The sequence below is a fragment of the Falco punctatus genome (assembly GCF_963210335.1).
Source record: "Falco punctatus genome assembly, chromosome: 4".
Classification (NCBI taxonomy): domain Eukaryota; kingdom Metazoa; phylum Chordata; class Aves; order Falconiformes; family Falconidae; genus Falco; species Falco punctatus.
Genome location: NC_137583.1, coordinates 77,092,986 through 77,115,703, shown reverse-complemented (window position 1 = coordinate 77,115,703; position 22,718 = coordinate 77,092,986). Strand labels below are relative to the sequence as shown.

Below are 22,718 nucleotides of genomic sequence, written 5' to 3'. Positions count from 1 at the left end.
TTCATTGAATCACTAGAGCTTTTACCATTAGTATGTTTACTTTTCAGTCTGTGACGATTCCTAAATCTAAACTGCATTATGACTGAAATATGAGGTCAGATATTTTGAATTTTATATTACAGTATATTATGATGCACCTGTTGAAGGTACTGTCATACTGGTTTTTATTTTGAAAACTTAGCTTTGGCTCTCCAGATAGTTTCTAATAGTTAAAGCCATCAACATTCCTGGGTTTAACATTTAAAAAATTCAGTTTCCTTGATACTGAAATTGTATCTACAATTTTGAAAAACTTTTCTAGAAATACTGTATAACGTGTTGCCATTAATAACTAATTATGAACCGACAAATGAAGTGTCCTGTAGTATTCTAGCTAGTGTTGTTTATATACATTCTTTTCTACTGTAGAATACCAGTCTATTTTTTTGAAATGGTGCAGCATTTAAGGGGCTATACTTGTGTGGGGAGCACTGTTAAAATAAGAAATGGAAGTATATGCTACATTTCTTTCATGTCAGATTTTATATATAATGGAAGTATGGCATGTAAATCACCACTTACACAGATTGTGTATAAGTAATTAAAGCTCAAATATTTATACCTTATTTAATCTTTTCCTGTTAAAAGGTCTACAATACTTCTACAAAAAACATCTAAGTACTGACACCAGGATAATGTATCATCCTTACATGGGAATTGCTAGGCTTGTTAAACAAGTATAGCATTCCCAGAGCTAGTCAGGAAGAAATACTGCCATCCAAAATTAATGCACTTGTATAATTTTCATGAGACAGTGGCGTGCAAGGTACCTAACAAGTGAGATGATAATTACTGACGTACCTGTTTGACAACCACACTCCCCTGATAGTTGATCATCTTCTAGAAGTATATTTCTGGCTCTTAAACATGGTGTCTGAACAATATTTTTTTTTTTCTTTAAGCAATCAATCTGCCATACCAATTAATAGAAAAATTTTTAACGACCTAATATAAATTAGAAGAATGGGTGGATGCAGCTAGCTATATGGCCAATACAGTTCCTGTCTTAGTTCTGAAGAATATGCTACGGTGTCCCTTAAGTCCTGACAGAGCACATAGTGGTAAGAGTCTTTTACCAGTCCTTCAGGTCATGTGTAAAAGCAACAGGATTTTCATTTTAAAATGTCAAACCAGATTAAAAGGTAATTCATGCAGAATAGGAACCAAGTCTTCTTCCTTCCCCCTCATCCCCCATTCTGCGCGGTGTGGAGAAGTGAGGGGAAGTGTCTTGTGTGTGTGTATAATTTTAAACCTATGTCGTCCTTTCTGTGTTTCTTCCTTTAAGAAGGGTTATTTTTTTGTTGTTATCTAGGTGGGGCAGGAAATGGGGAGAAAGCTTAAGCACAAGGAATATATATGTTTATTAGAAAACACACAAGTGCCTTTTTAATGAAGTGCTGAAACAGAACTCCATTAGGCTCTTTAACACAAACATTCTGAACTGAAATGTAACTGAAAGTTAAATAGTTAAAACTGTGACATATTTCTGTATGTTTTTATGTTATTTTACAGCATGTAGCATATTTTCCTTTCTTCAGTTCCAGTAAAAGGTCAGTTTTCAGTTTAAAATCTGAACTGGAATCCTGCAGGTTTGCTTAGAATGATTAAGGTGACTGTGTAAAGGTGAAACTGCTTTGAGAGTATTTCACTCGGGGAAGGGGAATGGCAGTTGGTGGGAATCACGGGTTACAGCCTTAGAATCTTCCTCAGCATCTGCACTTGCTTTGCTGGTTATTTTCTGGTGGAAAAGTATTACTCTGGCAGGGCGTAGAATTTACAAATGGCAAGATTTCAGGATGCTGTAGGTATGATCTTGTAGCATAAAATACACTGCAGTGGATACAATAGGAAAATACTAGTAGCATTAATTGTACTTTGTAAAAATTAGTTAATAGCAGCTACATAAGAATACTGCAATTATTATTATTATTGCTTTTTAGATCTTTTATACGTAACTTTTACACAATATTTATACTCTATCTAGTAGCAATCATAGAGATTATTTCCAGGTGGAAGGAAATACCATCTTTTAACTACCAAACTATTAACCTTACAGTGTCATGGAGATTCCTTAGAAAATGCATAATCAACACATCCATTTGATTACAAAGACAATTCTGCTGAAGTTTTTTTTTTTTTTGCAATAATATGGGTTGTCTCTTCTGGCTTAAATGGCTGCTTTAGGAAGAGTTTAAGTAATTACACACTATTTTCATATTAACATGTTTATTTTTAGTATTTTTCTTTAATAATTACACACAAAACATGATACCTTACTGCTGAGACTCAGGCCTCCAAAAGCTTCAGATACAATTAAACAACTGTTTGTAGAATTCTACAACTAAAGATCAACCCCTGCTCCCATCACCAAACATCCATGACAGTGTAGTGCAAGTTGATGTGAACTTGGCAAAGATGACAGAACTCATTTTGATGACTACTTGCTGGAAGTAAAAGATAAGGAAGGTGCTTGTAATTGAGAGCAAAATTGCTGTTCCAGTATTCGAATACGACAGGGAACAATTTGTGCCTTAATTACTGATCTTGAAAGCAAAGCTACACTGAAATTAGATTAAGCTACTAGTGAAATCATAGCTATATCCATATGGAAGTTCTGTTTCTTAATTGGTGGCTTAGATGCTCTTAAAATGTAGATATACATGATTTAAAGAAGGCATTTGTTCTGGGTGCTTAGTGTGGGTCACTAGATTCCCCAAAGCAGTAACCCACTGAAAAAATGAGGAAAAAAATTCTTGAAGGAGGCCCCATGCTTTCAGCCTGTTTCATATCAACAGAAATTTATTATTGGAGAACACATAGAATGATAATGGTCAAACACCTTGACAAGCATTTTGATGGTGAAATTACTGTTACATTTTCTATTTATTTTACCCTTGAAACATGTGCTGGCTGTAACCTTCAGTGTGCAGTACGAGCTATGCTCTTGCTTTCTTAATTTTCAAGGAAGAGTGGAGATGTATCACTTGCTTGGAAGCATTTCCATGTATTTGCATATGATGGAAAGCATGATTTCATCTGTACCACCTCCTATCGACATTAATCTCAAGTCTCTGTAGAAATATAAAGAGTAGATTTAAACTTTTGCATGTTATACAGATGAAACAAGTACAGAACTGTGTATACCCATTTATTCCTCTATGCATTTATTATGGAGCTGCTTTTGTTATATTGAAACCTCTTGTTTATAGAAGTACATACAAGGTGTGGAGAAATGCGTTGTCAGCAGTGTAAGTACCCTTTTGTGTACAGGGATGTTGCTAATTCAGAATCAAAAGGCTTAAGATAGTTTGGCACATCCAATTTTCAGATTCTTTCAAAAATAACCTTAACTTGCCAAAACATTATTTTAATCTTGAAGTAAGTTAAAACTTCTCATAGCGTACAACTGCTCCTGCTTAAGGCCAGTCAGAGCTCATGCAGCTGAACTCCATAGAGACCTACCTCTGTTGAGGTCTTAGCACTTTGGACTGGCATATCAAGCATCACAGGCTCTTCCCAAGGTTTTCTGCTGGACTGCCTGCTCGAATAACCTACATATTACATACTCATGCCAGTAATCTGCAGAACACCTCATCCTCTGCCTCCTCCTGGTGAGGTGGTCTGCAATACTTCCCACAGCATCCCTGCCGTTCCTTTGCCAAAGCAGTAGGTGCCTAAGCGTGCAGTTGAATTTTAGGAGAGGAGGGAGTTTTTTGGAGGGCCAGCAGCAAAATGCGTTGCAACACTTACGCTTAACTGTGTGGTAAGAAGAGTATTAGTCAGCGCATGAGGTATTGGAGAGTTCTATGGAGATGGTACAATTTTCATATGTTTTTTAACCAAAAAGTATCCTGGTCTCCCCAGTCACACAGCTTTGTGACATCTGGCATAATCCATATTAGGATTATATAGTATTCCAGTATAGTATTACATAGTACAGCATTAGTATTCTAGTGTAGTATTTTATAGTGTATATAAAGCCTCTCTGCTTTAAAAATGAGTGGCTCCTCCAAGCTTGTTTACTTTTGATTTGCTATTTCTAACTGCACTCATTTAATAACTGCCACTGATACCACTGAGGTATCTGTAACAGCATTGCCTAGGTTCCCTGTGTTAGCCAGACTGGGAACTACTGCAGCCTTAAGCAATTTTCTTCGCAAATTTCTTTTCTCCTTCAGGGAGAAGAAAAAAAAATAATCACCAAAACATTGAAACAGTTCTGCTAAACTATCTCTACTCAATTCAATAACCTGAAGATTCCCCACCTTCCTAGGGGCCTTGTTGAAGGCAGCAGAGCTGGAACAATGGTGGGTTACTTGTTCTTCGTGCTGCAGTGCTGTCTGCTTTTTCAAGCTGCAGAAAGCCCCTGCCAGTGCTTAGCATCTTCGCAGCACTGTAGCAACAGTAAGTAATTAACCCTCAGAACTCTGTGATGCTGATAAAAGTCCTCCATTTTCAGCAGGAATCCTGGACGCGTGGCTATTATAGTTATAGATAGGCAGGGGTAAGATCTGGCTTTGGTAGTATGTGACAGACATGTCAGTTTTTCACATCTGTCAGGTTTTCACATACAAATACAGGTTTTTTAAAACCAAAACATCTGTCAGGTATGCTTTTGTGTGTGTCTCTGTGTATATGTATATCTGTGTGTGTCTTTACAAAATTGCTGGTGATTATATTTTTGTCTCTGGGTGAGATAAGGACTGTTTCCTACAGAATACAGCGGCAGGTGAGTAATGTCAGTCTCTGCCCCGGGGAGACAGGACAGAAAGTTTCATCTGGTTGTAGAGGTTCAAAATGACAAAGGACTCAAATGATTTTAATCTAGCAGCCCTCTTCTGGGAACAAGACTTGTTTTCAGCTTAAGAAAACAAAACCACAGGACTAACTATCCTGCCAGGAACTCAATGTGAGGAAGCTGGGGAAGATGACATAGTGAAGTAAGCTTGTATATCAGCTATTTATTGTAAGTTTGTTGTTTGATAGTTTATATTACATTAATAATGCATTATTAATGCAGCATATAAATATTTTAATATATATAAATAATATAATCTTATTGCTTTAGGTAGGCTACCCTAGAATGCTTTTGATTTGTCACAGCAGCGCTTTGCTTTCTGATTTCTCCATGGCCTTGTCGCTGCCCCTGTGACAAAGCAGCATGTCCTACACTACCTGCAGCCCAGCTGAGGTGAGCACCAACCTGTAATGGCTTCACTCTGACCAACGACAGTGAGGAACCAGCCTGCAACACACCATACAGTTATGTAAAGGTGTCATTTTGAGGGACCAGACAGCTAGCTGGTTGGTAAGTGCTTTTCCCTTAGAGAGCGGGAGTTTGCCTGAGGAAAGGGGTTAATACTGACCATTGTGTTCTGCCTTCCTAAAACACTCCCTGCAAAGAGTTTGCTCTCATTCAGGAAATCCTATGCACCTGAAACATCCACTGTAGATGGTAAGACTTACTCTACTCAACCAAATCAAGAGAGGTAAGTGTTAAAAAGCAATCCACTTTTTACAGATTAAAAAAATAAATTATTCAATGTTGAGTTTAAAAACTGCATTTAGGAGGGAGGGTGACGAGCCTTTCCCACCCACCAAACCCAATCCAGGTTATCATTTTCTAGTTAGGCAGCAAAAGGAACAGAAGACCCTCCACGTCATCCAATCAAATTTCCCATTTCCATAGGTACTGTGTCATATAACCTTTGGAAATGTATCCAGCACTAGATCCCTTTAAAAAACAAGATCCCTTTAATCTTGGACTATCCTGATTTGAAGGCTGTCACATGAAAAAGTTGTTTTAATGATCAGGAATCCTATAATTTACAGCCAGAATGTGCTCTTGAGTAGTAAAATCCAGTATAGTCCTTCAGTTAACGTTCCTCTTCTGGCTGGTGCTGACCCTTCTGCACCCAGAGCGCCATTCAGCCCTTGTTTTGCACAAGCCGAGCGCAGTCCATCACCCTGCCTGTAAACTTTTTGGGCCCTGTTATCCTGAAAATCAGGGCTGGTGCTTGGCTCCACTCTGAGCTCTCCCTTGCGTGCGATTTCACTAGCCATGAAGTAGGGACAGGTAACTTTCCTGCAGCACAAAGAAGGCTTTTGGCCTTGTAACATTCTATATAGGCACTGAGGCCACAGCTAAGGGCACGCTAAGTCTGTCTCTAGCCTCAAGCTGATAAAACATGATGGTGTTTGCAGTTGTGCATCCCACTACCTTTACTACCTGCCGCTGAAAAAGTGCTTGCTCAGGGAGCCATCCTGCGCTACGTTTTCCTCTTGAATGGCATTGTGATCTAAAAAGCCCTTTCTGTTCACAAACACCCCGAGAGGAACCTGCTCCACCATCTACATAACTTTGAAGTCTTGAGAAAATAAACTTCAGTCATCTTGTTTCCCTTTTCCAGCAGCGATCGGTGCTGTCAGACGTGGGGAAGAAAGCAAGTTTTGGTGACTCCACCTCTAGTTTTCCCTAGCAGCCTGGCTTCACAGCAGCGGTCCCTCGGGACGCTGCTCCCTGCTTCGGCGGCCGTTGGTAAATCCTTCCCAAGATTTAAGTGTCTCAGCATATGACTGCTTCCCAGAAGGCCATTTACGCACTGCCCCCTTTCAGCACAAATTGCTCTTGATTATGGAACATTTACCCTTTTTTCTCACACTTATTATTTTGAAGTTGTATTACTGGCAAGATTTTTCTCAACAAAATATACTGATGTACCCTGAAACGTAGTATTTTGTGACTTCTTGCATCTTCAGACTCGGCTAGATTACTTCTAGGCTGTCCAAATTAAGCAGCATCTAAAAGAGACACTGATCCAGAGGGAGAAGTCTGAGCTGATACCACCCAGTGTGGCAGGCTTCTGGCCAGGCTGGGACAGCCCAGCCACCAGCAGCTGTGTCTGCCAGTTCACATGGCCCTGCCCGTGTCCCCCACGGGGCATTCTGAAGGGCCAGCTGAGCAGGAGCGGGCATCGCCTTCGCCTGCTCTGGAGCATAGCTCCACCTTCAAGTCATTGCTGTACAGTTACGTACTTTGATTTGCCATATTAGAGCTGGATGTCACGTGCTTCATCCAAACGTGCTCTCAAGGTCCTCATAAAAGTCTACCAAAGTGGTAGACAGGCATCTGTCTCAAAACCTCTGCAGGCAAAGGTTGAGGCTACGGATTTGTTTTCACAGGTGACTAAGGAATCGTTACTAAATCTTGTCTCAACAGTTAGCTACTGACTTCAAAGCAAATTGGTTTTGTCAGCAGAAATGGATAGGTTTCGTTTCATTTGGTACAACCATGAATTGGAATAATGAGAAAGACCGATGGAAACCCCCCCCCGTTTGTCTAGACTCATTCTAGTTTAGACATGCTTTGTAAAGAATGAAAGAATATAAAAAATCAAATAAAGTAACTGAATAAAATATTTCAACGGACTTTTAAAAGGGGAGGAATACAAAAAATAATTTAGAAGGAAATGCATTACTTATTCAGAAAAATTCACTTTATACAGAAGTTTGATTTTTAACTAGCCTGAAGTACAAATAAGACTTCATACTGCAATACCTAGGCAAAAGTTGAGGGGAAAAAAACCCACCTGTTTTTCTTCTGCAGCTATGTGCATTTGCAATGCTGTCTATCTATTTCACATGAGTAGTCAATATTTTTACTGCTTTCTCGAGTCTTTCACAATGCAGCAAGTAAAGAAATCAGCACTCTTCCCACCACCCCCACAAGAGTAAAACTTGTAAGAAGTGGCAGCAGATAGACACAGTGTTTGGTACTTAGAAACAATTGTAATTTTAAAAAAAACCCAATCTTTTTTAAGAAGGCCGGACAAGTTTTTATAACAATTGAAGTGTACGTAATTACTATTACAATATATAGATCGCTACCTGAAATTTTTTAAAACTGATGTTATGAAGTCTGAAAAATTGCAATGTAATTGCTACAAAAGGTTTTCCTCCCTCTGATCTCTTATAGCCTGGGGTTTTCATATAGATTGTGGGTTTGTTCAATAATTGATTTTTCCGAAGTCATGATGTCTTCGAGGCATTTCATACAGGGGAGAGAAAAATAAACACAACTCCACTCTGCACTCTCCTCCAGCATCCTGCTAGTATGGTAAAGTCTGGAAAGTCCACTCTTAATCTTTTTTATATTGGCTTGTATTTTTCTGTGAAACCCTTTGATATTTGGGCTCAAAACTTTTTTTTTTCAAACCCAATCTCCTCAGAATCCCTACAGCTCAAAATGAAACATTCACGTATATAAAATCAGCCCAGTATAGACACCTACATGGTAAAACAGCTATCTTAGGCCTTCTAGAGAATACTGCACTTCAGAAAAGTCAGTTGTTCGTTCTACAAAGTTTAAAAGACTAATGATTAAGATGACAGATCTGAATAAAGTCATTTGGCAGTTTTGTGTTGGGTCTGTTTATTATCTCCCCACCAACACTAAAGACTAAAGTTCAAAGATTTTCATGTACTAACCATGGATTATACTGTGTGCTCTTTGAGGAGTAACATCCGGACATGTGTCAAAGACTAACATTTCCTTGGAAACTTGGTAAGGATTATGCTACAAAAATCTTTATACGTGGTGACTAGATGTCATGCTGTGCAGTTACGCTGTTTGCTACTTGGTGACAAATACCACAGTGACGTGAATGGTTACTCAGACTGCTGTAGAAAGAACTGCTTTAGGAAAGTTACTGTTTTACTTATCGTTAACAGATAACAAGATTCTGACTTGAACCTGTAATTGTTTATTTAGGTAATGCTTCCCCCTTCCAGGAGCTTATAGTTACTCAGTGATGGAATTTTACTGATTCACAGAAAATTTTGGAGTCTAGATATCACGCCACCTTTAGCCTCTTTTATAACAGTGGTTTTTTTTATAGCCAGACAGATAGTTCTTTAGCCAGCTACACAGTTTATACCAATAGGAAATACTCTGGATTTCTTCTCAGGAATAATGTGACTGTGCTGGTATACTTAGAAACCAGTCAGGAATTCACACAAAAGAGCCCTGCCCACGGTTAGCAATAATACACTGCACTAAGAAATCTAAAGACAAATCAAAGCTATATAAAAGCACTTACACATTAATCTGTACTTATTACTACAGTGACAGTAAGCACTTCAAGACAAGGATTAATTTTATTCAGAGTGCCTGCTGCAGAAGCTTTTAACATCTGCATCACCAGGGACCATTAGCCGCTAATAAAGAGGCTGTGGAGAAAATAACTTGAGAAAAACCGTTGTATTGACAGCTGGCTTAAAACCATCACCACACAGCAGTGAGTACGTTCACCAGAAAAGTTCAGGAATCCACCAGTCAAAAAGGTTGAAGATCTCTCTGACTTACCACAATAGCATTTCTGTTCATAAAATGCTATCAAAAAAAGAAAAAGTAACTTAATCTACAAAAAAAGAAACGAGCTTTCTACAGATTTAAGTGTTTCTGCTCTCACTTTACACAGATCTATTCACCAAAACCTTCAACTAACTGAACCAGTAACTTATTTTGCTAGCCTTTGATTGGATATCTTATATATAAGGGCTGAACTGAAATCTGTTACTGCAAGAAAATGCAAGTTCCATTTTGGTCCTTCTACAGAGTATAAGACACTGAGGCCAGAATTTTCCTATCAGCTGCCAACAAAACTGTTTGCTTAGAGAGAATTTTCCTTTAAGTAGATACATGGTAAAATTTGAAGGGACTTTAATTAATTTGCTAAAAGGCCTCTGTAGCATTTTAATGTTCTAACAGCTTGCTGGAAGCACCTACGTCTCTCATACGAGACGTCTCACAGTATCTGGTATGACTAACCAAGTGGAGACTGCTGTCAGAAAAGACTATGGCAGGAGCCTGATGGTGAACTCCCGTTTCACACAAATATTTAGGGAAAAAGATAAAGCTGATTTTCAATGGTTTTAGAAGAAAGCTTGTAGTTTGCTTTAGTTCCGTTGTAATCAAGACTACAAGCAAACAAAGGGCAAAGAGAAAAAAAATACCATTGTCTGGCAGGTACCAGAGGACTAGCAGGGAAAACATGGAGTTTGCTTCTTTCACCTGACATTCAAGTTAACCTGTGGATAGTTTCAGACTACCCAGTTGTAATAGAAAGCCAAGATTTAGCAAAGGAATAGGCACCCTGTGTCCTGACATTCACATGTCACTCCAAGATCGATGTACGCCAGTGACAGGCCATTCAGTTTGACAATACCAGTCACGCTAGCGAGAAGCTGGTGCTCTTTTCAAGGGGTGATCTTTTAGCAGGATATGTAAGAGGCCAAATTTCAGTAAACCCTCTTCCTATTTTCACCACTCACTCGCTTACCTGTAAAACCTGCTCACCAGAACCTCACTGGTGAATCCCATTCCCCCCCAAAACTGGAGACAGCTATCGGTCACTTCACGGGCCAGACGACCTGCCTTTAGCTTAGCCATGGAAGCAAGTTTTGTCACATCATTGCCTTCCACATAGAGAGCTACAAAAAAAAAAAAAAAAAAAAAAAAAAGGCACAGTTAACACACACACAGTCACCGACAACAGCCTGCATCTAGCCATCGCCTCTCCATGTTCCTTTAGCCTGACAGTGTTCTTGGCACGAAGGGCGGCGGGTGTGGGAAGCAGGCTGGGGGCTCACCCACGGTGCGGTACAGCAGTGAGCGCAGGAGCTCCACGTCGGTTGCCAGCTCGGCCAGGCGAAAGTGCACGACTTGGTTGTGCAGAATGGGCTGGTCAAACACTTTCCGCTGGCGAGTGTAGTCAATAGTTTCTCGTATTATAATTTCCAGTGGCGTCAGGACTTGAAGAAGCAAAAGACAGAACAAGACAGTTTTAGCCAGCTCTGTTGTTTTCCTTCTTGTTGACAAAGATGTTTTTTTTCATGTAGTACAAGAAATCAGGTTTTCTAAAGTAAATTATTCCATACGCTCAGTTTGGGGTGCTGTGTCAATTCTGAAAAAAAGTCTGGTATTTCCTTGCACCTTGAAGGCCTCTTTATCCCTATTCCACCTGAGCCCCAACCTGTCAAAACTCAGAGGAGAGCGAAGCGGGGTGGGGAGGAGGGAAGGAAGTCACGGAGAGCAGTATGCAACAAAGAGTGTGTAAACTTCATTCCTAATGCCTCATTTGGGGCCCAAGCAAAAGCTTGTGGTAACTCCTGTTTTCCATGCTACCTGTGTCCTGAAGGTTTGTTACAATCCCAAAAGAACACCTGCAGGCAGAGACTGTGCTCACTGAGGAATGCTGTTCAAGGAAGGCAGGGAGAAGGCAGAAACCAATTCAGAGACGAAGGCACGCAAACAGGCTGCTTCCTAGTCTGCGTTCCGTGACCAGATCCCAGTATAGAAAGGAAGGGAAAACCACTAAGATTCGCAGCCCCTTTTTAATAAATACTGAACAGTGCTTCTAACGGGAACAGAATCAAAATAGGATACTGCTGGAAGACAGGTGATAAAGATAGCAGACACTGCTTTAAAGCAAGAGAATGAGCTTTCTGCTACTTTTTGAGCAAACTTAGAGATACCCTATTTTAAACAAGAAGAAAAGGGAAGTTTCTTTTCTAAGACAAAGAACCCTTGAAGTGAAGGGCTAGGCTCTTGCAGCCTAGCTAGGATAACAGCAGGTGCTCAATTTGTGGAGAATTTTATTATTTTTTTTTAGCAAATGTGGACCCATGTCACTATGGCAAGCAAGAGGGAGAGGAACAGAGTTCACAAACCCATCTGTATGAGAAGGGTCAGATTTTCTTTTTTCAAAATATGCATATCCACGTCCATTCACATATAGAATCTAAACCACAAAAACCCGAATCTGAAATGCAAAATACAACCAAGCCTTGGACTACTACAAAATCCCTTTTCCCACCTGCCAGTTACTCACAACAGGAGCCTGGTATACTTCCATATTCCTTTTTGCATCACTTTCAAGAGCACCTCTATTTAAACTTCATCCCTATACTGCTCTCATATGAAGACTCTGCATTCCACCAACTGACCCTGCCATGATCGTCCACCAGCTCTTCCACAGAGCGCTACTTTTCATGTCTCACATGCTGTCCCCACATTTTGCAAGGTGATCAGCTTTTTTCATTCCTTAAATATTATTCCCTCCTTTCTCAAACAACTAGCCTCAATGCTTATTTTTCAAAAAAGCATATACAATAATGTCCTCATTTCTTTTGTGCTATTACACTATGCTGCCTTGCCACCCTACTGCTGGTTTTCTGGAGAAGAAAAAAAATCGCGATTTTCAGGGACATCTCTCGTACAGAGGAACATCCCTGTCCTTCCAAAGGACTATGTAACACAACACTGTAGCATGCATAACACTAACATGTTTTTCACTTCTATGTCTACAGTCTCCAGCTTGGAAGATGCTAAAAGAGCAAGAAGTGTCCAGGCACCTCTTGTCCCTTGCCCCTAAAATGATGCCTGGGAAGCAAACAGCCAAGTCTGAGCTGCTGGCAGGGAAACTAAACAGTACATGCCAGTTCTAGGAGAGCAGAACAGAGGTTGGAGGGGTAATGACAAGGGATTAGTCTTGTGCTGGTCTGTCAGAGCAAGGCACTCCAGCATGGCTCACGTGGTTCCCAGCAACCAGCACCAGGGCAAGAAGAGACGAGAAACGGCAAAGACAAGGCAGGGGCAGGACAGGGTGATAGGGACCAGGCCAACACCTATTTAGGTCCTGCTTGCAAAAGTGCTGAAGATCATGAAGGGGTTTTGGACCATCTCTGCTCAGGCTGTCACCATGCATCAAGGCTTGGAGTGGGGGGCCTGGGAAAAGTGCTCTCAGAGTGTTCACTTGTCCACCTCACTGCCTCCTTCCCACACCAGCTGATTGATCCATCCTCCTGTTTCCCTAACTGCCATCACTGCCCTTCTGCTTATTCCTGGGACTGCCACCTGCACACGGAAATAAACAGAGGAAATCTTCTAAGGACAGTCCTGGGTAGCATCAAAAGCAGCATGGCCAGCAGGTCGAGGGAGGTGATTCCGGCCCCCATACTCTGCTCTTGTGAGGCCCCACCTGCATGCAGCATGGCATCCAGTTCTGGAGCCCACAGTACAAAAAAGACATGGACCCGTTAAAGCACGTCCAGAGGAGGACCACAAAAATGGCCAGAGGGCTCTAATGCCTCTCCTGTGAGGAAAGGCTGAGAGAGTTGGGGTGGTTCAGCCTGCAGAAGAGAAAGCTCTGGGGAATCTTTGTTGTAGCCTTTCAATATATAAAGGGCACTTGTAAGAAAGATGGAGGGAGACTTTTACCACAGCCTGTAGTGACAGGACAAGAGGCACCAGTTTTAAACTGAAAGAGGGTAGATTTAGATTGAACATAAGGAAGAATGTTGGGGTTGGAACTAGATGATCTTTAAAGTCACTTCCAACCCAAACCATTCTATGATTCTAAGAAAATCTAAGAAATTCTTTATGAGGGTGCTGAGGCGTTGCCCACACAAGTTGTGCATGCTCCATCATTGGCAGTGTTCAAGGTCAGGTTGGATGGAGCTTTGAGCAACTCGGTCTAGGGAAAGATGTCCCTGCCCATGGCAGGGGGATTGGATGTCATGATCTTTAAAGGTGCCTTCCAACCCAAACCATTCTGTGATGCCATGACTACAGAGAGCTACGAGCATAGCTCTAACATGGCAAAGCTTAGCTGTGCAATAAACAGCAATGAAATGCTGTCGTGAATACCATGGCTGCTGACAGCCCTGTACAACAAAACAGCACACAATACTTTGCCAGTCATACAAGTACAGAGAAACTCCATCAACAGTGAAACTATTTTTTCTCTGAACATTCCCCACCCACCCCCCATATATTTCTTTTCTCTTTTTTCATATAATGTTCTCCACATCCTCAGACAACCTTGGCCCCATGGGTTTCAACAGACAGCACGTGCAGGAAATGTCACTCTAGGGCAGCCTAAGGATGCAGCTGAGAATTGTGAAAGCACGTGAAGTTGCCAGATGCAGAATATTTTTTTCCTTGTATCTTCATCTGATTTATATTTTTCCATTTGAAACTTCTGCTCACTGTAAACACACTTTGCCTTGCTGCATCTCTTCTCCAAACAAAAGGAAATTAATATATTTTTCTTAGGTTGTGGCTGATCACCCTCTAGTGAGATGTACAGTGAGTTCCAAGCTGAACAATCTGTCTCTTTCATAAAGACGTGCATTGCCCATGCAAAAGGATCCGTCATGCCACTTACTGGCCATGACTCAATGGTGCTCATAAAACTGAGAGTACAGAAGCAGATAGAAGTCATTACAAAAGTGCCATTCTGCTCTCTCACACACACTGAACTCCGTCTTTGCCTCCAAGTGAAGCAATTAACAAAAAACCTGTTTGCTTTCTTGCCACAGCAACATACTTTTCCTGTGATCCATGCACCAGGTCCACAAATGGATGGTGTTTACCAAGTGTCATAACATGGGAGAGATACCTGGCAACTCTTCTCTTTGAATGAAGCAAGAAACACAGCAACTTCGATAATGTTTCACTCAGAAGACCACACCTGTGACCAAATTTTGCAATTCTAGGAAACTAGTTTTCTATTTATATTTTAAATCTGTTTGACTTAAATTTCCATTTAAAGGGGGGGAGAGAGAGAAAAAAAAGGTGAAGAAGGAAGGAAACTCCCCACAAATTCTGAAATCTGGCCACAAAGAAGATAATTAATAAACAAAGAGAAGGCTGGAGCACAATACTTGCTTGATACTAATAATACAGAAAAACAGAAAACAAAACAAAAAGCCCCAAACACAACACAACAAAACAATGCCCAAAAAGGAGAGAAAGAAAAGAATGGCAGTCAACTGGCTCTTCCAAGTTTTAGGAAGCAGTGAAAGCAAGGGTGCCAGGACTGGGCCCTAGAGCAGGCAATTTTCAATGTCACGCAAATAGTCATGAACTGGGAAGGAACAGAAACGTCCTTCTGAGGGCCACAAGTGAGCACTAGGATTACACACGCACAAACTGCTGAAGGCATGTGCATAGTTTTGCACACCTGAGGCTTCAGCAAAGCACTTGTGGTTGAACATATGTAAAACCATTTGCAGGACTGGCAGTTAACAGCAAGATGTCACGGTGTAACAAACCGCAGCCATCAAGTACCTGGCTGCCTTCTGAGTACTGGTTACTCTTTTTTCTTGTTTACAACTGGTTACCTCCAGAGTTTGCAACTTGGCTCAAACCATGGGTCTCGTCCCTGTTCCCAGTGATTTTATACATTTTATATCAGAATGGCTATAAACCAGGGGGCCCAGCGAGATATAATACACTGGTCACCATGCGGCAGAAGGCAGCTCCAAGGCTCTTCCTCCCTGATGGCTCCTGCCTGGCCATGGCGGGCGGAGCAAAGATGCCCTTCCCAGACTGCTCATCCAGGGTGAGGGTTTGCCTGCTCCTGCTGTGTTGTTCTGGGCAAAAAGAAGAATTGAAACCTGGTGTCCCGCTTCCTGGCAGGGCATGGTGACTGCTGGGCAGTTGTGCAAGGCTGGACAGTACCAAACTCTCAGTGGTTTTAACAGGAGTGATCAAACCTGCCAGGCTTTGTGTTTGGATGCTGTCAGTGCGCGTCACTTTTGCCTGGGGCATGAGTAATGCCGTGAGCTACTCTGCTGCCTGGGGAGCACCACTGCAACCCAGAGTTTCTGATTGTTTTGTTTAACTTAGACTTCAGACTGAGCATAAAAATGCATAATGCACATCCTTGCAGTCTGTGCATGCCTTGATTAAAGCAGGACCAGCAGCAGGACCATGTCTCTTCCTTGCCTGAGTCTGCAGCGGCATCCCTTGGGAGTCTAACCTCCTGTTCTTTGCTAAAACTACTCTCACATTTACAATTTATCTCAGGCTGAACTAAGAATTTTGGCCCAAACTAAAGGTTTTTTAAAGCATTTGAACTCTAAAATATTTGGTCTGGGATCAGCCCACAACAGGGAGTAATTTTTTATTTGGTCACTGAATCAGAAAATCACTTCTTAGAATTCCCGACTCCCCAGCCACACACAGCCAGTAACAGACAGGATATGCGCAGGAGCATGAATATATTGGGATTATTTACATGACCATGAAATTTAAAGAGGACCAACCTTCTTACAGTGAACCATTGTATTTAAGTTGAAGAAGCAAACACGGGGGGTGGGGGGTGGGGGGGGTGGGTGTGGAAGGTTGGGAGGCTGAAAATGGACAATCCAGACTTAGGTCTGTTACCTGGAATATCCAGAATCCATATAACTCAAATATGCGGATTCAGGTATGGCCTGAGGCCTGAGTAACAAGAACTCTGTGACAGCTTAACTTCAGGGAAAGGAAACTGGTGCTGTACCACCTATGTCCAAAGCATAGGGAGGTAAAACAGATCCGTAAAACAAAGCTCTTTTACATGCTGTAAGAGCCACTTCTTTACACAGCCACTAAGAATTTTCTAAAATCCAGGATAAACATCATAGCTTACTGTACTAAAGGATAAATCACCACCCTTCTATTTCATGCCAGTATTTTAACAATCTTTGTACTATATTTGTAGCAGACATAACACGATGCCATGTTTTCTTATCAGCAGAAAAGCACCAAGAAAAAGAAACAAGGCGAAACCATCCTTGCTGATATGTCACAAAAATTTTTCTGTGTTGAGCTTTTCTACAGAAAGGGAACATGGTCTGTATCCAGGCTATGACAGATTTCAAAAACAGATCATAAGAGGTCACTCCAATTCACAATAAAAGGAAAGTGCCATTAGTCATGCGAAGGGTGACCCCCATGTCCCTGCCCAGCCCCAGAAGCGCAAACGATGACTTACCAGTGGCTACTCCCCACAGCCGCTCTTCTTGGAACTGCAACATCTGATATGTAAAACCCTTTCCTTCCTCACCGATGAGGTTTTTGCTGGGGACCCTCACGTCTTCAAAAAAGATCTGAGCTGTGTCCGATGACCTCATGCCCAGTTTGTCTATCTTTTTAGCAATGTGAATGCCTGAAGAAAAAAGGGGTATTAGGAACACCACAAAAAATAGAAACACTCTGTACTTTTAGGAAGGCCACAAAAGAAATAGAAGCACTACATACAAGTACATCATTTTAAGAAAGTGAAGTTTGCAGATGTGAAGGTATGTGCCAAGGCTACAGTGAAAACCACCTTCAGGAAAAACTTAACAGTATTCTGGAATTTAAGAGTAAAATGGTCCACATCCTATTTTGAAGAGTTTTTCCATTTAACATTTAACTAGCAAATCAGAAACTGCAGTTGTAAGGGGTCCACTTTTCTTACGTCTTGAATAATAATTGTTTACTAGTAGTAATAATCTTACTTCACAGACTTCTTGAAACAATGCAGTATTTGCTTATATTTGATTTTTAGTGCACTACAATAAAATGCTGGGATTCAATTTAACGGTATTTGCTGAGTGCCTGCATTGCTGTGAAACAGTAGAAAAATATTTTAAAATGACAAAAACAGAGCTATGTTGTAAGCTGTAACTAGAGAATTTCTCTTCCTGGAAATCCTTTTCCTTCCCTCTCTTCCACACTTATTCTTCCCTTTCTAGCCTATCCTGACTTTTTCTGGTACCTGTAGAAGAAAAATTTATAATCATGCCACACTGTTTTTTCCTAACAATAAAAATTCAGACTCAAATTCATAACTGCTACAAGCATTCAAAAATTCCATATCAACTCCAAATTTTGTTAAAACTATGTATTTTACGATGGCCTACAAAATACTGCTTAGTTCATCTAAGTAGTCATAGAAGGGTTCATAATGATCACAGTTCATTCCTCTGAGTTGTCACGGACGTGCGTGTGAAGAGGGTTTGCCTCCCCACAGATCGCCCTGCACAGCACCGACTGAGCCCGTGTCCGGTGGTTTGTTGGAGATGAGCCCAGTTCCTTCAGGTTTGGCCACGTAAGTCTTCAGCTGCCTTGTCACACCAGGCAGGACTCCTTCCTGCTGTTCATTTTTTGCTAGCTACAAGTTCTTGCTCTTGTGCAGATGCAAGCATGGCTCACCACCGCGCCGCGGGAGTTTAACAGACATCCACTGATACGTTTTGTGGCAATTCTCTTGTCTTCAGTTTTTACCTCCTTGTTGCTGCAGGACTGATGCGAGTATTCGGGATAGAAGGCAAGAATGTTTCAGAGGTAAATTGAGGCCAGCAATCAGATATGAGGATTTGTGGCAAACGTACTGATTCCATCTGCCAGGGCAACATTTGTAGAAAAACAGTGTTCCAAATCAGCATATAGGTCCTTGCAGAAAACCAAACATTTCACTACATACAACATACATAGTATTCTAACCAGTTTTGTGAAGAGGAGGCATTTGAGAAATATTTTCCTCTTTATTCTTTTTTTTTTTTTCTTTTCAGTTCTCTACTACTCTCTAAAGTGGCTCAGTAGGAGCTGGTCACTGCACAGGCTGTCATGGTCCCTCTTTGGGGACCATATCCTTCATGGCTTTCAGTGAATACATCTTTCTGAACCAATATAGGCATCTCAACTTCTACTGACAGGAGGGCTTCAACCATATGAAAATTACTTTGGTTTTGCACGCAGAAGCAGCTGGCAGTCATTCCCCTCTCTCTGGCTGCACTGAATAAGGTTATGGAAAGTTTCATTTCTCCGCAGAGATGAAATACTGATGCTATTTCCAAATGCCAAGACTGCTCTTAGAATAAGGTCCACATAGACTTACAGAACACCTTCCACTCCAGATTTTTCTCCACCAGCCAATCTATAAACAGATTATGTGTTAGGAATACTTGCTTTGATACATGTTCAACACAGGAAGAAAATCAGGACAGCTGTATAAAAAATTTTGATTCTTGGATTGAAAATTATCCAGCAATTTGCACCCAGTCAATGCCAACAAAGCATTTGTGGCTTGTTTCTGTATTAAAATCAGAGCTAAACACACACACACTGAACCATTTAGAGGCCCAAATGATTTCTGGAACATCTTTTCCTTTTGGAATATTACTGCTTGGTTTCTTTGACAGCCTCAGAGATCATGCCTTTGGTCTGCTTCCAGCTGGTTTTACACAATCACTGCTCCTCACCCACATGAAGATGCACTTACTGCTCCTGTTAGTGGGTGGTTTACTAAGGACTCTGCTGGAAAAAGTACAACTGCTGCCAGTTCTTTATATTGCTAAATCAATCCTGCACTTCCCCAGATCCACATACAACAGCTATTGAAGAAAGCTCTTACATCTTTGATTAGAGGAGCTAGATGTGTTAATGATTTTTACCTATACTTCTTCCAGACTGGGCTGTGTGCTCAAGTTTCCTGAATCCAGCAGCATCCCCTCTGTTGTGCCTTAAGAGTTTCACTTGCTCTTAGATTAATTCATGCTTCTCATTCAGAAGGAGGCCCAGACTGCGTCAGCCTCATGTAGTTCCCCCTCTGTTGCTAGCGCATTCTTTATATTTTCTCTTTTTTGAAGACAATACATTATCATCTCTTTGGTTACAATATGGGCATCAAAACCTTCCTTTACTTAGTTTAATTATCTTAATTCTATATAATATATATACACACATACTATATACTATATATACTTCTATATACTCTTTATATACTAGATACTATATATATCCATACACACACACACACACACACTTACATACAAAAAATTACCAGCAGCACTAATGACTTGCCCAGATAACTGCTGGAGTTTGTCTGTATTAAATAAATCACAAGCAATAACACACAAACCTTAATCTAGCAAGGCTAAGTGCCTGACTTACTAAAATCACTCTAGCAGAACCATTTGTGCTACTAGCATAAGTATCACTGAGATGGATTGCTGTATCTCCTCCTGGGCAGTTTTTCCCAGGGGTCTTTGATTTTTCATTTTCTCCCACTACTCCAGCCTTCTGACAATCTCTTTTGTTTCCTATATTCTGTCTTGAGAGAAAGGCAGCGGGTCTCTCCTGACACCATTTAGTGCCATTACAAATGGAAACAGGCAGATTTTAAATTACAGCCTGAGAAACATGCTATTTCCCCTTTCCTGGATGCTCCCCACTTTGTGATCTCCCCCTTGCAACCTACCCTAGAGCTATCTAAGGACTCAGAAGACAAAGCAGTGCACAAATAATTACCAGATTAGGACTGCCAGCCATTTGTCTATACATCTGACACACAGACGCTTTATGACTTGTTAGATTCTCTTTCATTGTATGAGAAATTCAGCTTTTTTTTTTTTGAAAAGACATCATTGGTATGAGGAGTATTCACCTAATGTGGATATCTACTGTGAATCCACACTGCTGTTACATGAATTTCCTTGATGAGAAATGTATTCAGCAGTGTCTGTCAAATCTAGACCATGATTTGCTTCACCCCAGAATACTGTACACACCTAAAATTAAAGAAGCAAATCCTACTTCATTTCTCCAATAAACTACTAGTTGAAGTTAATAATATGCTTTCAGACTTCAAACTTTTTTTTTTTATCACCACATTATACAAGTATGAAACAAGATTTTTGCAAAAAAAAGCAAACATAGTCTCCCGTGTCCTTCCAGCTGCTAGGAAGGAATGAGTTACTGCTGCGCCATGGATCCCTTCCTTACCCTGTGTTACAGGCTGGTGACTGCAGCAGTTAGTCAGACATAACACACTCATCTCCATTGCACTCGTTCTTGAGCTTTGACACACATACATCTACAGCCGCTTGATACTGCATCATTCATTGATGTCCTCCAGACACATCCTGTACAGTCTTGGTTTGCTGCCCTCAAAGGAGCACAATCTGGGCCCCACAGACATCCTTAGGATGTATCAAAACAGCTGGAGCTTCCTTCTCACATCTGTGTCAAATGGAAGCCTTTTTCATATTTTTCCTCTTTGTTTTCCTGAAAAATCTCACTTCTGATGTGACCCACCCACTAAACAGACTCAACTGTCTTAATGCTTTACTTTAAAAGGTCACCAGTCTTGGTACAGTGATCTTTTTGGAGGTCAATATCTGTAACACAGAGAAGAATGAAAGCATGTACAAAGCATATACACTTTGAGAAGTGCAATTTTTTTGTTTCTAGGAAGACTTCTGCACTGATGCAGATCACCTTCAGGCGACTCAGGCAATTTTTCTACTCTTTACCGCAGGTAAAGAAGTTCTGTGTATAGGCTGCATGACCTAAAAACACTCCCCCTCAAAGCTATGGCTCATGTGTCTTTTTGGAATAAGCAAAGCAGCTGAAAACCTACAAGTCCATTTCTGTATATTTTATCTGCCTCTAACAGTAGGTTGGCCACTTTGTTGTTTTTGAACAACTGATTTCAGAGGAGCAGTATCACATTTGCACTCTGACCCTTTAATAAAAAAATCACAAGGAGAACTTCATGCAGATGGCTGATAAGTGAGTTTACCTGGAAATTCAGGGAGATTCTGGCTCTGAGTTACATGTTCACTTGTCACTTATCAATAAGGACAAAGTTAACAACTAGTGAGGCAGCTCAGGTCCATCAACTGTGAGCGCCCATTCAAAGCCTGTCTTGCATAAGCAGTGGTTGCAGAAATTCACAACCCACTCAGCACTTGCTTAATTCCCAAGGCAACTCACTTGCTTGAGTTACTCCACACTGAAATTCACTTCGAAGACATTCCCTTAAGTAGCTCTCATCACCCTCTTTTGCAACACTGGAGACCTCGGTTTTGTTCTCAGTCTGATCCATTAAATGAGCAGACAGACATTCACTTCACTGCCATGGTGGTGGTCCCTACATGCGAAATGCTGATAATGACATATATTTTGTATGTAAAATACTCTGAATTAAATTAAAAAAACCCCATAGATTCTAATATTTTATATTACTATAGAAATACATTTATACACACTATTATCCATTAAATAATTGTCTATTTAAAATGTTATAAAATGTAGTATATATTATATATTAAATTAATATATTACACATATTCTCAAATATTTAAACGAGTGAAAACCAAAACAGGTTTAAAAACTTTTGAACAGGTGTTAGAACTGCAAACGGTCCCTGCCGACATAAGCTTGACTGCATCCTCCCTGAAGGGTGTCCTTTTTGCAGACAGCACATTATTGTTGCTGCAAGAACTGCAGACTGCTCAGGAACGGACATCCAGTAGACTGCACCACTGAAACTTGCACGCTTATGTCAGGATGTACTTCTTCAGCATCTTCACACAAATTACTAGTCTTCTTCAAAAACAAACCCCTACTTCCAAGATCTTTGAAGCTTTCACTCCAGCCCACATTTAACTCACTATTTTTGTAATTTAAACTGATAACGATAGTAGCGCCCTAGAAAAAAGATCCCTTTGCAGAGCACAGCCACGAAGCCCCCTGGGTGTGCCTGCACTTCTCTTCAGCAAGCCCACCAGGCTGGGTGGCGGAGGACAGCTATCAGAGGAAGGTCAGGCCCAGCCACACAACACAATCACAGCGCAGCATTGCATCCCTCTAGTACTCAATGCAGCTGGTAAGTCACCTCACCCTAACTGAGTCAGATACTGCCCATGGGCTCCGGGGAGGCATGTGGGATAAGATTGTTTCGGGAGGTGTTTCCCAAGTTTTAAATATCTAAACTCTTTATCCTTTCATTTTCACGTTTGAGAATCACTTTCAGTATTTTTTAAGAAATAAGACAGCAAGCTTAAAAATACTTCTCCAG

The 22,718-nt window shown here is 40.9% G+C and overlaps 1 protein-coding gene across 1 annotated transcript in view; it reads right to left on the bottom strand.

The window, feature by feature from the left end:
• Positions 1–1,376: 1,376 nt before the first annotated feature.
• LOC308062324 (putative acyl-CoA dehydrogenase 6) overlaps positions 1,377–22,718 on the bottom strand; it is a 92,060-nt gene continuing 70,718 nt past the window's right edge. Inside the window, exons 6-9 of the mRNA XM_080383645.1 lie at positions 16,863–17,036; positions 10,690–10,851; positions 10,380–10,530; positions 1,377–3,110 (exon numbers count right to left, since the gene is read on the bottom strand). Of these exons, the coding sequence (XP_080239771.1) occupies positions 3,020–3,110; positions 10,380–10,530; positions 10,690–10,851; positions 16,863–17,036 (578 nt within the window). The 3' untranslated portion in view covers positions 1,377–3,019. The remainder of the gene's footprint in view (positions 3,111–10,379; positions 10,531–10,689; positions 10,852–16,862; positions 17,037–22,718) is intronic.